Source organism: Salvia miltiorrhiza, chromosome 3 (assembly GCF_028751815.1).
Source record: "Salvia miltiorrhiza cultivar Shanhuang (shh) chromosome 3, IMPLAD_Smil_shh, whole genome shotgun sequence".
Classification (NCBI taxonomy): domain Eukaryota; kingdom Viridiplantae; phylum Streptophyta; class Magnoliopsida; order Lamiales; family Lamiaceae; genus Salvia; species Salvia miltiorrhiza.
Window position 1 is genome coordinate 53934150 of NC_080389.1, and position 16225 is coordinate 53950374.

Genomic DNA, 16225 nt, shown 5'->3' on the forward strand with positions numbered 1-16225 from the left:
CCCATTCCCCTTCCAAGGAAGGGCTCCCCTTGCGATTCAAAGGTTCTCCAATGCACTTCCAAGGACGGCTCCGTCCTCAATTCATGGCAATAGGCATGGTGGCTCGCCACCCCTGAAGAACCAGCGAGAACAACCCGCTTCGGATCTAGGATTTTCGCAGCAAATGAGGACTGCAGGAACCGCTCCGCCATGGAAGCCTTCGTCGCCAAGCTCTTCGCCACCATCTCCAACGCCAAGGCCGCCTACGCCGAGCGCCAAATGGCCCAGTTCCCCTACAACGCCGACCGCCAAGGCCGCCCTCTCTGACCTCAAATACGCCTACTTGAAGACCTAGGAGATTTGGGGATGAAGGTGTAAACGGGAAGAAGGTGCAGATGAAATTTGGGGATGAAGGTGCAGACGAGATTTGGGGATTTTTTCCTTCTTTTTTTTAATTTATATTCATTCAAAACGTCGTCGTTTTGAATGTCGTTGAGTCCACGTCTGAAAATTACGGGAGCCACGTCAACACCGATCAAGGTGGTGGTCAATGCGTGTGCAATTTACAATTAAATTAAAAAGTGGTGTATTCTGGAGCTAATTTTAAAGGTGATGTGCAATATGTAAATCTAGTGATAGTTCGTATATTTTCTGGCTATTAACCCATAAAAGTAATGGTTATTGTTACTATTCCACTCCTTTATTTGATTTCATTCACCTTCCATTCCTCTACTTGAACCAAACGAGCACTCAGTAGAAAATCTAGAATTCGAAAGAAGAATTTGGTCTGAATGCACGATTACAGAAAAGTATACAACACTACAATTTGCTTCCCATTGAGCAAGTTGGTTGTTTGTTTTATGAGACTTTGGGCTGCCATTGTATGACAAGCAGTTGATGCAACATCATACTTGTTATATGTACAAGTACATCTACATGTATATCTGGAAAAGCAGGAAAAATAAGGCTAAAACACCCTTGTATACTGGTAAATTTTCACTCTGCCACCAGATTATTAGTATACCAAATTATTGTGTTTAATAGGTCAATAAGAGTTGTCATCTTCTCCAAGTTTTTGTGGTTTCTGAAATCACGGGATCACCTGACAGTGAAGAACATATTATAAGTTTAAGGAAACTTGATACATAAAGAAAATGTAAAGTCATGTGCAATTCGGTCGCCATCTAATTAGTTATGAATACACAATGTGAGACAGAACATGATGATTTATTAGAAATGAACATTGACAGTTGGGCAAACCAACATCAAGGAACCCAAGTTATCATGTAGTATACAGAAGGCCTTGTGACCAGAAACTTGAAGAGCACAAAATCTGCAGTCGGATAATTTCTGTTGTATGAACAGATTTACTTGCATATTAGACAAATAAATATTCAAGAGGATAATGTTGATTTCACCAAATAAAAGAAACAAAAAGGTGTTTCTGGTGAAAAGGTAAATTATAAAGGGAAAATACCAGAAAATGTCACAATGTTTCAACTTTTTTTCAATAATGTCATGCTTTCTTAATTTTTATCAAATTAGGACATTTTCAACATATTTTTAATAATATAACAAGGCCAATTTTCCAGCATTGGAATGTCTACGTCGTCTGAATGTGACGTGGAACATTTACCCTTGCCTCATGCTCATGAACAACATCATTTTTTTTCATGAGGATGTGGCAAGGACATATGTTCCACGTCAGACGGCCACGTACGCAATTTGATGTTGGAAAATTGGCCTTGTGACATTATTGGAAAAAAAAATAGTTCAAACATTATGAGATTTTCTGATATTTCCTTAGTTATAAAATGGAAAGGAACTTAGGTTGTGTTCCAGAGGGAAAATATTCATGGATTTTGGTTAGAAAACCAAGATAAAAAGGAAGTGATTGATAACAAGCTCAAGAAAAGCTTCAAGTTCCCATACATCTTAGGCTTACACGTCAAAGAAAATAAACAGTATTTATCATCTGCCTAACTTATATTCTATTTTTCAATTTTTACCATTACAAATTACTTTTTCAGATGATTTAGTATGATCAAGGTGAAATTAGCCTGGAGTGTGTCTCTCCAATATTCTCCAACACTGATAAATGTATGACAGTATGAGAGTATTAGATATCAAACAACTGGTAATAGAGCACTAATTAAAAGTTCCCATCCAAGATAACATCTAACATTTCCTAGATTATCAAAGAGCCAGTCAAGTAACATAAGTTTTCAATGAAAACTACAGAAAACTGGATACCTCAATGCAGCAAAAACTGGGAGAACCCTTTCAAATATTTCATCTTCTGATCCAGTACCATCAATCTGCAAGCATTTAAAAGTTATTAAAATTGGATAGATTCTGGAGGGATAAAATAAGGTACATAAGCAGTCTGTTTGTTTATGTGGGTGTGTGTATTTCTTCTTCCGTTCATCCTCTTTTTTTTGGTGGGGGAGAGGAGCATGGAGCAGTTTGTTTGTACAATGGCAGTATCAAAATTTCTTACTCCCATGTCAGCAAAAACAGTATCTTTGGCTAAGTAGCTGATGTCCACAGCACACAAAGTCACAAATACATTGGAATTACAGTAATTAGCTGTCACCAATATACCAAGTTGATACCTTGTGAAGTTTTCCTTTCTCAGAGTAATACTTGATCACAGGAAGGTTGAGTTCTGCAAATACGGCTAACCTTTCCTTGACTGTATCTATATTATCATCAATTCGCCCCTACACTTTAAACTTTATTTGTTAACATTTTGGGAAAGAAGAGAAAAATAAGTAAATGACAGGGGAAAATAGTTACGTGGAAAGCACCTGATTACGGTTTAGTACTCGTTTCACCATTTCTTCTTCAGGACAATCAAAGAAAAGCACAATGTCTGGTTCAGCCCTAACCTACAAATATAATTCACATTTCAATTCATGCCAATGGCACAGTGTATAGCAGGCATCATATGCAGATACCTCTTGTATCCGTCATAGAGCAATCACATGGATGCAGATAGTGTGAAAGAACACGAGTTCAAATTGCTTACAGAAGCTGAAAAGAATGAAGAAGTTGTGTGTGTGGTGTAGTGGTATAGGGGTTAATGCCTGAGGCCAAAGGTCTCAGGTGTGAGTCCAATGTCACGCGATCTTTAAAAAGTTATGTTTCCTTAACAAAAAAAAGGAATGAAAAAGTTCAAAACCAACTACTTACAACTCGCTCATACGCTATACGATTCTCTTCACTTCTTGGAAAGCCGTCAACAAGAATTCTATTGTTCTGACTTGCTTCAATGGCATTTTTAATCAGTTTAACAGTCACTTCTGAGGGAACAATTTTCCCTTCCTTGATTGTATCAAGAATCATGGAACTGCAACAGGATAGAACATTGTTGACATGCAGTACATTGCATCAACTAAGATACCATGTTACAAAAGATACATATTTTTTGTTCTTACCCATTTTCACTATTAGAATAGATTTCTTTCCTCAACAGATCCCCAACACTCAAGTGGGTAAACCCAAAGGCATTGACAATTCTTGTACATTGAGTACCTTTTCCGCTCCCTGGACCACCTGCAAATACAAATATAATATCAGAATCATGCTCCTGGATGTTGAAGTGGATCGTGAACAGCCAATACCATGCTATTTTAACGAAGTCTCATAATATAAAATTGCCAACTTTGCATTCTATGCAAGTTCAGGTGGCTCATTTTTTGAAATTAAAGCATCAAGACAACAAGAAACAACCATTGTCCATGATCACTGAAACACTTAGGGAATGGCACAGGGAAATATACACGTGTTTGATTGCATTTTAGCAAAAGAAATTGGAAAAGAAGTTCGTCTCAGGGAGGCAACCAAACATGACTTTATAGACTAAATACAATCTTATCCAGTAAATCATTCGATTGCATAAGCATAACAGGGATAAATAAAGGAACCAGCTTCACATAATCTATGAATTTTACCAAAAGACCAATGAGTTCACGTGCTACGGTTAAACAATAAGAAAATACTAGCAAGTACAACAAGAAGAATTATCAAAGAGAAGATCAGTAATGATACTACTGATTAGCAGCTTATTATATTGTTGGTTACCCAAGACAAAAGTTATAAATGGTTTTCTTCTTGTACCAGAGACTCCATCTTCTGCCTGTGACAATTAAAGAAAAGGCTCAGCAAATAAGTCATCAAAAGATCTTTGCTAATAGTAACAATATAGGACTCTTGAATTACTAAATGACCTTCCAAGTGGGAACATAAAGTAAACAGATATAATATTTTGGGTTGATAAACATCAAAAACTTGTAAGAACGAGAAGAACCAAAGAAAATTTCAAAGGCCAAGCTTAGATAAAAGACCATTGAGCTGCAACTCCTCTGCTAACACAATCCGCCCTCTCAAGATGTTGTACCCTAAACAATACTAAACAGGTCAAAAAAAGTGAAAGAAAGTAACTTATAGCTAAGGCACCCTAAATAATAATGAAATGCCTGACGATCATCAGTTACGCATATCTCGTGCAGCAGAATTTCAAGGGAATAAAAACATATAATAAGAGGACGGACGAAAATAAGATGAAATCAACCTAATGTAAGAAAATAAAATACAGAGAATCTAATCGTGTTCATGAATTAAGCTCCTGACATATCAAATGTTCGAGAAATTAACGTAGAAAAGGAACATAATTCCTCCAGAATTTCAATTCTAGTTGAATGGCGACATTGTTTATCGAAGTATTCGCATTAACACAAGGAAGGAGAGAGAGAGAGAGCTCAAAAATCAAAACAAATTTTTTCAAAAACTCAATAAAATGGAAGAAAATGGAGAAACAAATCAACGTAGTACCCCATTCAGAACCTGAGTAGAGAAAAGTTGGCAAGCATTGAATCCGTAAGCCTGCATATGAAGAGAGAAGAGCGTCATGAATCACGCCAAAATTTCATAGAACAACAATCGAAGTAATAGAAAAGGCGAATGAGGAAATACCTGATTTATTAGGCGCGATTTAGACGAAGAAAGCAGCGGCGACAGAGAAACAAGGCGCCTCCACATTTCTGATTCCCACAACGACGCAGAGACAGAGAGAAAGAGGGATATGCTAATGCGAGCGTAATTTGAGTATGGAGTTTTATTTTAAAAAACAGGTTGTGTTTTTAAAAGAGACCTTTTGTCGAACAGGTCGTGGGCCATGTGTAAGCTGTCCGTACCGTGCGTTTCTGCATCGCTTGCCTTTAATTATATTATTGGAATCTTCAATGATTCAATCCCAACTTCATCGGCTGACGCCCTAAATCCAAGTCACTGAGAATTAAGCTTATAATTAATTAAAATAGTAGTTTGATGTAATTACACTGTAAAGCTTCCTTCAGATTACTGTGCATCAATTTCATGTGGTGATAGAAAGAAATGAAATAGGCTATTCTTCGGTGCGCGTCACCTCCTGCCCAAACCGACCTATAATCCATTATATTATTATGAATAAAACTAATAATGTATACTCCTAAAGAACATTCAAACAGTGTGACTTTTTTTTTTTTTTTGATAAATTAAGACTCATAAGTCATAACACTCAATTACTTTATTCCACTCACAACCACACTCAATTAATTTATTAAAACTCGTATTATTCTCAAATAAATATTAAATTGCAAAAATGGAGAAAATAATAATCAAGTATTATTATTTAAGAAAAAAAAACAATCAAATATTTTTGTTATTGACTTATTGTTATTATTATTGTTGTGAAGGGTAACTTGTCATCGCTATTCGACGTGCATACAGACAGGGACGGAGCCAGGAGGGTGCTAGGGGAGGCTGAAGCCCCCTCCCAAATTTTGAGATTTTTTTTTAATTTATAAATTTATTTTCGAATATATATATATATATATATATATATATATATGTCTTAACTTTGTTATACAAAAGTTGATTTGCTTTTTATATTCACCCGTGTATACTTAACTTAAGGATAATCGTGTTATTTAAAACTATATAATCTATTAAAATATTGTTCATTATTATTATTATGCTTGTCTTGTAATAGAAAGTGTATGAAATGCCCAAAAAAATATTGTTTGTTATTTAGATTATACTTGTCTTTTAATAAAAAATGCCTAAAATATAAGAAATGTTCAAAAAAAATTGTAGTGTTTTGAAACTAATTTGTAATATATTGAAACTATACAATCTATGAAAATATTGTTTGTTATTATTACTATTATACTCGTATTTTAGTAAAAAAAATGCCTTAAATATACGGAATGCCCCAAAAAAATTCTCAAAGTTTAGTCCCCCGAACTTAATTCCTGGCTTCCTGCATACAGATTGAATGTAGTCCTAAACATGGATTCCATTTCTAAGGTCATTGTAAGATTTAAATTTGAGATATTTATCTAAAAAAAACACTCCACGAATAAATCATTTTTAAAGGGGACTTGGATAAGTTTATTAAAAATAAAGTTTATTATTGTGTAATAGTTATTATCTAATTATGTAGGAGAGATAAAATTGTATTGGATATCTTCGAAGGAATGGAGGAGAAATTGTATAAAAAGAATTAGTATATATGTGACAGACCAAATCTAACAAGAGTAGAATATTATTATATCTCTTTGAGTATATCGCGTGAGAGTGATATTTGTATGTACGGTTAATGCTACTTCCACAACTCTTTCCTTCCACGAATCCACGCTATATAAAAAGGAAGTTAGCAAAAAGTATTTAATTAATCTTCCTGAGAATTCACCTTAATTTTTTGCTTAACCACTTTATTAGAATTGGATATTGGGTTCAATCCACCCTTAAAAGCCCGCCTTATAAGTGAGAAGGGTTATCTCGCCATATAAAGTGGTTCATGCCAAACGTCATCTGTTGACAACGATATTGGGGGTTCCATTACTGGATTAGATTGATTTTGATACCATATTAGAAATAGATATTGAGCTCAATCCTGCCTTAAAAGGCCTTCTAAGGGAGAATGGTTGCTTTACCATAAAAAAGTGGTCCATGCATCTCTCCAATCAATGTGGGATACTTTAACACACTTCATCGTTTGTTTTTCTTTTTTAACAAAATCAACTTGAAGCTACTGTTCATATTTTTTACACTGAATAAATCGTGCTCAGAGAATAGGCGTAAATTATTAATTTTAAGCATCCAAAACTGTATTAACTACAACTAGGCCACCTTCACTAAAGAAGCGTTCCTTATTCTTTTACATATATCTTTTTTAAGTTACGTTATAATCACCTAAAAAAAGTACTTCATCTGTTCCAAACGAAATGTCATGTTTCTTTTTGACACGGTTATTAAGGAGCAAGTTAATTAGAGTATTAAGTGGTGTTGAATAAAGTTAAAATTTAGTGGGTCCTACAATAAAGTAACTTAATTAAGGTTTAAGAGATTAAAGTTTTAATTAAGACTAATTTAATAATTTAATTAGACACTTATTATTCCTTATTTTTTCCCGAAAATGAAACAAGATATTTCGTTTGAGACAACTCAAAAAGGAAAACAAGACATTTCGTTCGGGATTAAGGGGGTATTTCCTTTTCGCTCTTTCTATACTTTTTTCTTATGTGACGCGTGTTTGAATAAATTCACCTAAGTCCCACTCTTCCCCTAAAAGAAACTTAGTCCCCCCTTTTAACTTATTATAGGCTCAAATATTCTTCGGAATAGCTTGCAATTATTGCATGTTTGTTAGTACTAGTGTATCACATATTCATAGTAAGTTTACTTTTGAGAATTAATTTAAATCGATAAAAATATTATAGATTAAGTTACTATTATTTATTAAAATTGAAAGTAATTTTAATATATTTTAAGATCTTTGATAAGTTTTATCATTTTAACTAATTTTATATGATTCATATCTCATAAAAATATGAGATTGAAGAAATAATCATATATATTATCAATCATGAAAAATAAACGTTGCCAATAAATAATGATTTCTATAAATGTCCTAATTATATTTATAAAAGTAGATAATCAAATGAATATATAATTTAATTCAAAAAATGCGTCATATTCCTAGATTAAGAGAAGTAGGCCTTCGTCAATGTATAATGGATAATTTTATTCCTAACCTCTAATTTGTTCTCTATATTCTCTAATTTAAATTTTACTAAAATTAATTTTCCATACTACAAAAAAACCGGAGATTACCGGCGGCGTTTTGCCGTCGGTAATGGCGAGACGGCCGCCGGAAACTAAACTACCGGCGGCATTACCGGCGACGAGACGCCGCCGGTAATTTTCTCGTCGGTAACACAATTACCAGCGGCAAAACACGCCGCCGGTAATTAACGGCGGTAGGTCCCGCTGTTATATTTCCTCGGCGAACGGCGGAGATATACCGGCGGTGACTTTGCCGCCGGTAATATTCACCGGACGGCGGCGGTGATATCACCGGAGATTATTGTCGTTACCGGCGGTAAAATGCCGCCGCTAATTTTTTTTTGTAATTTAATTAATTAATTAATTATTATTTATTTATTATTTATTATTTTTATTTATTTATTTATTTATTTATTATTTATTATTTATTATTTATAAGTTAGACGAACTTCCCAGTCGGTCACCCATCTTAGTTGTGCTCTAAGTCAAACACGCTTAACTTTGAAGTTCCTTTCGAATCGTCACCAGTACAGAACACTCGTATTATTGATATATATAGTACCTATTAATTCATTTAAAGTCTAATTCAATATACAAAATCATATATATATATATATATATATATATATTCATAACCTTATAATATATCGAGATGGTATCGATGAGATGCTGTTAATTACGGATCGAACTCGTTTTTGTCTTTATTTTTATGTCGCAAAAGTATTTATTTATTAATTTATTATTATTATTATATAATTTTATTTTATTTTTAATCAATATAGTTTATATACACCATTAGTATTTTATCATGATAATTGTATTTTGAATTTATTTCCATACGTCCTTATTTTTATAAAAAAACAAGGAGATAATTTGTTATAAGATAAGTAATTTGAATTTATTTCCATTCGTCGTTATTTTGAATTTATTACTTTGTTACGAAGTAATTGTAATGTTGTTTGAAAACATGAAATTAATAGTTGCTCAACATAACATAAATGTAAAAAGAAAGTGTAAGTGTAATTTTGTTCCTAAACATAGTTCAAACAAATAGTTCCAAAACATGAATTAATTAAATAGTCCAAAACATGAAATTAATAGTTCCAAAACATAAAGTGCTGCTTAAGGTTTCTGACCCGACCGCCTCATGAACTCCTCGAATTGAACCATACGCTGCTGGCTGGCCGACGGCGGCGGCTGGCGGTCGGCGGCGGCGGTTGGGGGTCGGCGAGGAGGCGCGGCAGGGAGAAGGGTTTGAGGGGTCTGCGTGACTGTGAAAGAAAAGGGGATCTGAATGCGTCATTTTAATTACAGAATTACCGGCGGCATTTTACCTCTGCTAATTACCGGCGGCATTCTATAGAGTTTTTAAAATTAAAGGTAAATTAAATTAATTTGAAAATACCGGCGGCGAGCCGCCTCTAATTACCGGCGGTGACAATGCCGCCGGTAATGCCGCTGGTAATTAGCGGCGGCGACAATGCCGCCGGTAATACCGCCGTTAACCAAAAAAACCGACCCGCCTTCTTTCGCCGTCGTTGGGCCGCCGGTAATTACCGGCGGGAATTTCGCCGCGGGTAATTTTGCCGGTAATCCTCGATTTTTTTGTAGTTATGGCCCAAAAATCTGAACATGAGAAAAGTCGGCGGCCTTCCCTAGGGAGGCCAAGCGACACATCTCTTTTTTAATTTCCTGTTTGATTATGTGGTTTCTATGGATGGAAATAAATAACCGTACAGGGCGACTCATTTCTGTACTTCTCACGTGATTTGGCAGGTTTCTCATCATTTATGTCTTCTTATTGCGGCAGGGGGCACTCACTAGCACTCATTGGCAGGGATGTGCTCCACAGGTTGACTTCATGCCTCCAATTCCCTTCGTGAGGAGGATCCTTTGATCTTCTATGGTGCGTTGGGTTCCCCAGAGTCCCCACGGGTGAACTGAATACTGATGGTTCTTATGATACTCAGACACAGCGTGGTGCTGGTGGAAGCGTGGTTCGTAATCACACTGGAGCCCTTCTTACTGCTTTCTTCACACCATGTGCTGCCTCTTCCAGTTTTGAGGCAGAGTTAGCTGCTCTGCTCGAGGGTCTTAGGCTTGCTATTACTGGATTGAGCTTGATGCCGCGACGATCGATCTACTCATGTCTGCTGGACATCATGGTCATGGTAGCATCCGCCATATTGTTGCTTGGATCCACCAGCTTATCCAACATCGTTGGGTCTATTTTACCCATATACATCGCGAGGGTAACTGGCCTGCTGATTTTATGGCTAGGATAGGGCATCAGGTTCAGGCGTTGACTATTTTTGATTGTTTCTCGGCTCCTCTTAATTTTCTTGCTCTGGTTAGGATGGACCAGCTTGGTTATCCTAATTTTAGATTCACATTTTATGATGATAGTTAGCTCGCTTTGGTTTGTTTCCTTTTTGATTTGGTTGCATTTATTTTCTGGGTGTAGTCACTTTTGGGCTACACCTATGTATGCCTTATGTCTGTTCTTTCCCTTGTTGATTTCGTTGGGCGTTGTCATTTTTGGACAACGTCATGTATGTGATACTGGTTGATGGCTATTTTACTGGTTGGGGGTTTGCCCAACCCCCCACCCTTGGGTGTTTTCTTTAAAAAAAAAAAAAAAAAAAGATCCACTAGTGTTTATACCGATGATTATGGATTTGAAAATATAATATTAAATTTTCTCCTCCAATTTATAATGTTAGAATTTAGAATTTAATTTTATCTATATAAGAACATAATGATAGCAAAATTATTTTTCCACCTAAACTTCAACTGTAACTTTTTTTTTTTTTGGGCAAAATCACTTATTATTTCGGTTGAAAAGTTTAATTGTTTGTTGGCTGAATATGATCAAATTAATATATCCATTAATGCATAAAAAATATTTCAAATGTTATATATAATCTTTACTAATCTAATATAGGATAATTGTTGACAGGATGTATTTGTTATTAGTATTTTATCAAAATGCAAGTTTTAAAATTAAACTATATATTCATTAAATATAAAAATAGTATAAATAGATAGAGTATATTAACACTCACAAACACACACACACACATATATATATATATATATATATGTGTGTATATATATTAGTATTGTGTATATTTTAGTATAATTTTGTATAAGTTATTTTAAAATATGTGTATATTATATCAACTTTAATTTTGTCAGGTCAGTTTTGATTTAGGTGAAATTAAGATTCATGGAAATTTTTGGAATAGACTAAAGTTTATGTATTTAAATTATACCTTTATACCGTAGGAAAAATACCGAAATTCACTAATAGTTTGTGGATTAAACGTTAATTTATGCCTCAAGAAAATATGTTGTGAAATACAAATATATTAAAAGTTTTAAAAACGTTTTCTAGACTAATAGAAGATTTGAAAGAAAAAATATTTAGATATTTTGATGAAAATTTTAAATAACAATAATAATCTTTAGATAAAAAATATTTTGTCAACATCTTGATTATTCATGTGATACGCCTCCAACTATAAAATGAATTCATCTTCATTGCTTAGAGCTATTTTATATAATATAAATAACTTATCAATTTTATTTTTAATAATGATGATATAACTAAGAAATATTCTCAATTATATTATTAAAAAATATCCTCAAGTTATAACACACGAGAGGACATACTAGTGTAGATAAAGTTTTTAATGCATAGAGGTGAAATATATACTATTTATTAATATTTCTTATTACTTGTTTGTCAAATTATAGTTTTTATTATTTGTCAAATAAGAGGTTATAAAGAGAAACTCATGAATTCTTTCATTTTTGTATGAAATCAATTGACAATAACTACTCTACTTTGAGTTCTCTTTGTGGGAAAAGGGTGGAAAATAAATAATTTCCCTCATTTTCCATCCTTTTCATGTGTTCTCTTTGTTAGTAAATTTTCCCCGGGCAGCCCTTTTTCCCACATTTTCATCCCAAATCATGATAATATTATCATGACCTATAGGTGTGATAAAATTTTCCCATGATGTCTATTTTCTTGATCTTCCAATTTTGCCCTTAACAAATCTACAATTTGACAATTTTGTCCTACCACAAAACCCCCAGATTTCTCGTTTTCTCAACTCACCATGGAAGATGTAGGAGATCGCCGATTTGTGTCAAGCATCCATTTCTGAGGTAGTGTGACCGGCGATTCGCTCCTCCAATACTTGTCTATTGCACTCATTATTCTGGTATTTTCCGAATTTGCGATTTCGTTCGTGTGTTTGCTGGTTTGTGATGATATTAGGGTTTCAAAATTTCAGTTTCTTGATTATTTGCGAAACAATAGATAAGAGGAATCTGCTTCTTGCCAGCCAAATTAACAATCCATAAAAGCTGTAGTATTTGCGATGTATTAGAAATTAAATGGAGTTGTCTATTTGGGGCATTTGTGAAAGTAACTCCTGTAATTAAGAGTGAGGTCAACTGTTTAATCAAAATAATTAATAAGAGTGAGCCAATACTAGCAATTAGAAGAAATCTCAATTTTGATTGTGTTCGTCCCAATAAGTGAAAGTCGAAAACATGGCTCTGTTTTTGCTTCACTTCTTATAAAATTCGAATTAATAAGAATGAATCATATGCTTAAGTCTCGAGTATTGAGCTATTTGAAGCCTTTTTTTTGCTGCCTCTAATTTTGTTGTTAATCTATTGCTGCAATGTGTTGCAGTTAATTCTTTATAGGGGAAGAAGTAGAACAGGTGGGGGGAATCTAGTTTAAGCTGCTCATTATCTGTAAATCACATAGTTTAAGCTTCTCATTTCATTTATAAATTTCATCCTATCTATGATACTTATAATTTTCTAACAATCACCACCGACTGCTTGTGTGACACATTTCTCTTTTCGGCTGAAACAACTCTCTCTAGCAGCATCTGAGGCCCAAGTTACTAATTGTGAATCTAGAGTGCTGTGCTCTATCGGCACACACGAAAAGGTTCTTCCTGTTACTTTTAAGTTTGCTGTCTCACCAAAGGTCTATTAGTTCTGTAAATGTCCAGCTCATTAAGTTTTTGATATTATGTACGTATTTTCCTATGTATTGACCTTTTATCATACATAAATTGTATTGTATTGTGAAATTGTGTGTTAGTAATTAATATTGAATTGTATTATATTGTGAAAACAGCAAAGCACATATCATGGACGATAGAAGACACAAGACTTTGGTTATTATAGCCCTTCTCCTTATACGCAGATGCCTTCTTGTTCTTATGATGATGGGTCACCATTATTTTAAAAACATTTTACCTAGTAAAAGAGCTTCTGGTAGGCGGCGCTTAAAGTATAAAATTATTGATAAGATCCCTAAACAAGTGGAGTATTTGCATCGAGTTATATCAGCTGATGATTTGACTTGTGTTAACAAAATACGAATGTCCAAAGATGTCTTCAGTAGGTTATGCTATCTTTTAGAACAAGCTGGAGGTCTAGTTCCAACCAAACATGTAGGGGTTGAGGAGAAAGTTGCATCTTTTTTGGTAATCTTAGCACACCACAGTAAGAACCGCATTGTAAAGTTCGATTTTAGACGCTCGGGAAACACCATAAGTCTTAGTTTCCATTCAGTATTACATGCTTTATTGCGTCTCCATCATCTCTTGTTAGTAAACCCAGTGCCCGTGCCCGAAGATGAAACAAGTGAACAATGGAGGCCTTTTAAGGTACTTATACTAATGTAATTTAAACAATTATTTTACTAATTCTGCCCATAATTGTACATGCTAATTATATAGAATTTTTTAGGGATGCTTAGGTGCTTTAGATGGTACGTACATACCAGTTACAGTACCACTTTCTGATGCCCCTCGTTATAGAAATAGAAAAGGATTCGTATCTGTAAATGTCTTGGGAGTTTGTGATCGTGATTTGAAGTTTGTCCACATGCCCCTCGTTATAGAAATAGAAAACAGATGAGACTCTTGTTCAAATGGTTCAAAGTTTGGCCCCTGAAAAGGATGACAAAACTGCACGTCAATCTCTGTTTGAAGCGTTGGACATGTTTCCCATTCTAACTATGAGTGCTAAGGTTGCAATAGGGAGAAAACTTGCAAAAGACAAGGAAGAATTGGAATTCTTCCTTAGCCTCCCTCACGAAGCGCGGCTGGAATTTGTCATTCAAATGAGTCGGGAGTTGTAAGTACTATTGCATTAGAAATTTTATTTTTGTGAAAGTTTTATGCTTTTTGAATGACTTGAACCGGGAGCTAAGAACTTGGTGTTTTTCAGCTTGAAATTGTAAGTACTATTTACATATTTTACAGCTTGTGAAAGTCTATCTTGGAGGGAGATATGAATTTCAGTTTAACACTATTGTATTGCCTCGATCATTTCTCACCATAGTATTATTTTGTTTCTAATTTTTTCAGTTTTGATTTCCAGTTTTGTGATGCAGATGGGATTTTATGGGAAATCTCATGATTTTGGTATGAATACAAAAAATTAGAATGCAGATGGGCTTTTATGGGAAATCTCATGATTTTTATGATTTTGGTATTTGATATGTAGAGCTTGTTTTAAAACTTGCCTAATTAATTCATTACTTGCGTCATTTTTTTTCTCATGAACATTTCGATTATTTGGTTTATTTGTGACTTCCATTAAATTAATTCATGCAATTTTATAATATTTTATTGTAGTTTTGTGATTGTTGGGTATTACATTTGAATGTCCATAAAAATAATTAAATAAGAACGTAAAAACCAAAAAAAAAAAAAAGAAAAAAAATGAATTTTTGAATTATAGCTACTTGTTGATTTGTGAAACAAAAGCATAAACAACAAGCAAATTGAAAGTTCCGTCTTTTTACTAAAAAAAACAAGCAAATTGATGAAAATATTAAATAAAATAATTAAGTAAATAATAAGGGTAATATAGTCATTTAACAATTTATCCATCATTTTCCAACAAAGAGAACATGTGTATAGGATAAATGAAGTATAGGATAAAAAAAAATTCCATCAAAGAGAACATGAGATAACAAGAGTGGAAATGATAAAATTTTCCCACCTTTTCATTTCCTTCCTTTTCTCATGATAATTTTACAACCAAAGATAACGCAGCCTAAGAGGTTATAAAGAGAAACTCATGAATTCTTTCATTTTTGTATGAAATCAATTGACAATAACTACTCTACTTTTGTTCCAGGTCGCAAGTGGACATTCAACTTACTTTTGCTGCTGGTTCTCGGCTACCTTATTACTCTATTCAGTTTTTTGGTTATAACTACAAAGGTAAGTTAGTATCGTCATTTTCCACCCATACTTCATATATCTATATAAAGGAAGACATCTGATACAAATAAGGGCTCAAATGCATGAACTATTTGAATGTGCTCTGCTTTCTATGTGTTCATGTGGATGTGAAATTATTTTTTTAGCGGTGTTTGAAAAATTGAAGTCATAAAATAGGATTTATTTGCTCAGATTTTAAATTAACTCTTGTTGGTGATTTCGATTCTGTTGTTTGCTTATTTCAATAGTTTGAATAAAAGTATACTACATTTCTATAACACTCTCACTCTTTAGTTGTGTTTATAGCTCATTGTTGAATTTGTATCTTCAGGGTTATGGCTGATCTGAGAGGAATAAGCAGAGGGTATGACTTTGTCGCGTTCTCTACAGGCCAAGAGGGATTGTAATCAACTGGTGTGAGATCTTTGTATCTTATGAGATCAGTGCTGGACAAAAACACATGATTTCTGATTAATTTGAAGTCTGGTTTCCTCTTTCCGTAAATGAACTTCTTACAAAGAGTTGTTTGTTTGACAGGGTGTTACTTTTAGGCAGATGTATATAAGTTTCGCATGCTATTTTATATAAGTACTTGCGCATGCTATTTTAAAATAGCTTAGAAGTAGATTATATTGATGAACTTTTTTCCATCAATATAGTGCTTATGTGAGGAAAAATATAGGTGTTTATGTGACAATAAATATAGTGCTTTTGTGAGGACTTTTTTCCTAATAAATATAGTGCTTATGTAAGGAAAAATATAGGTGCTTATGTGACAATAAATATAGTGCTTTTGTGAGTATTTTTTTCCTCACATAAGCAAGAACCTCTAATGTGAGGAATTCATGTTTTCCTTGCAT

The 16225-nt window shown here is 33.9% G+C and overlaps 2 protein-coding genes across 7 annotated transcripts; one reads left to right on the top strand and one right to left on the bottom strand.

The window, feature by feature from the left end:
• Positions 1 to 750: 750 nt before the first annotated feature.
• Positions 751 to 5436, bottom strand: LOC131014417 (UMP-CMP kinase-like). 6 transcript variants are annotated; one of them, XM_057942384.1, is made up of 9 exons: positions 4957 to 5436; positions 4816 to 4866; positions 4066 to 4120; positions 3420 to 3537; positions 3175 to 3331; positions 2790 to 2870; positions 2595 to 2702; positions 2233 to 2297; positions 751 to 1081 (listed from the first exon to the last, which is right to left on the bottom strand). In XM_057942384.1, exons 1-9 carry the CDS (start codon positions 5020 to 5022, stop codon positions 1078 to 1080), a joined length of 705 nt encoding a protein of 234 aa, XP_057798367.1. In that variant the 5' UTR covers positions 5023 to 5436; the 3' UTR covers positions 751 to 1077. The 6 variants fall into 6 exon arrangements, with proteins under 6 accessions (XP_057798367.1, XP_057798368.1, XP_057798370.1 ...); XM_057942385.1 differs by having other exon boundaries at positions 4828 to 4866; positions 4957 to 5400; XM_057942387.1 differs by lacking the exon at positions 4957 to 5436 and adding an exon at positions 4329 to 4382 and having other exon boundaries at positions 4816 to 4832.
• A 7502-nt stretch (positions 5437 to 12938) lies between these two features.
• Positions 12939 to 14049, top strand: LOC131018998 (uncharacterized). Its single transcript, XM_057947683.1, has 2 exons — positions 12939 to 13796; positions 13879 to 14049. Exons 1-2 carry the CDS (start codon positions 13275 to 13277, stop codon positions 14047 to 14049), a joined length of 693 nt encoding a protein of 230 aa, XP_057803666.1. The 5' UTR covers positions 12939 to 13274.
• Positions 14050 to 16225: the final 2176 nt, after the last annotated feature.

Excerpts from the sequence above, each read along its gene's own strand:
- LOC131014417 (XM_057942382.1), bottom strand. The coding sequence starts at position 5,022 with ATGTGGAGGCGCCTTGTTTCTCTGTCGCCGCTGCTTTCTTCGTCTAAA. Across the intron at positions 4,121-4,815 it reads CTACTCAGGTTCTGAATGGG|GCAGAAGATGGAGTCTCTGG; the intron begins GTACTACGTTGA and ends TAATTGTCACAG. Across the intron at positions 1,330-2,232 it reads CCAGTTTTTGCTGCATTGAG|AAATTATCCGACTGCAGATT; the intron begins GTATCCAGTTTT and ends TTCATACAACAG.
- LOC131018998 (XM_057947683.1), top strand. The coding sequence starts at position 13,275 with ATGGACGATAGAAGACACAAGACTTTGGTTATTATAGCCCTTCTCCTT. Across the intron at positions 13,797-13,878 it reads AACAATGGAGGCCTTTTAAG|GGATGCTTAGGTGCTTTAGA; the intron begins GTACTTATACTA and ends AGAATTTTTTAG.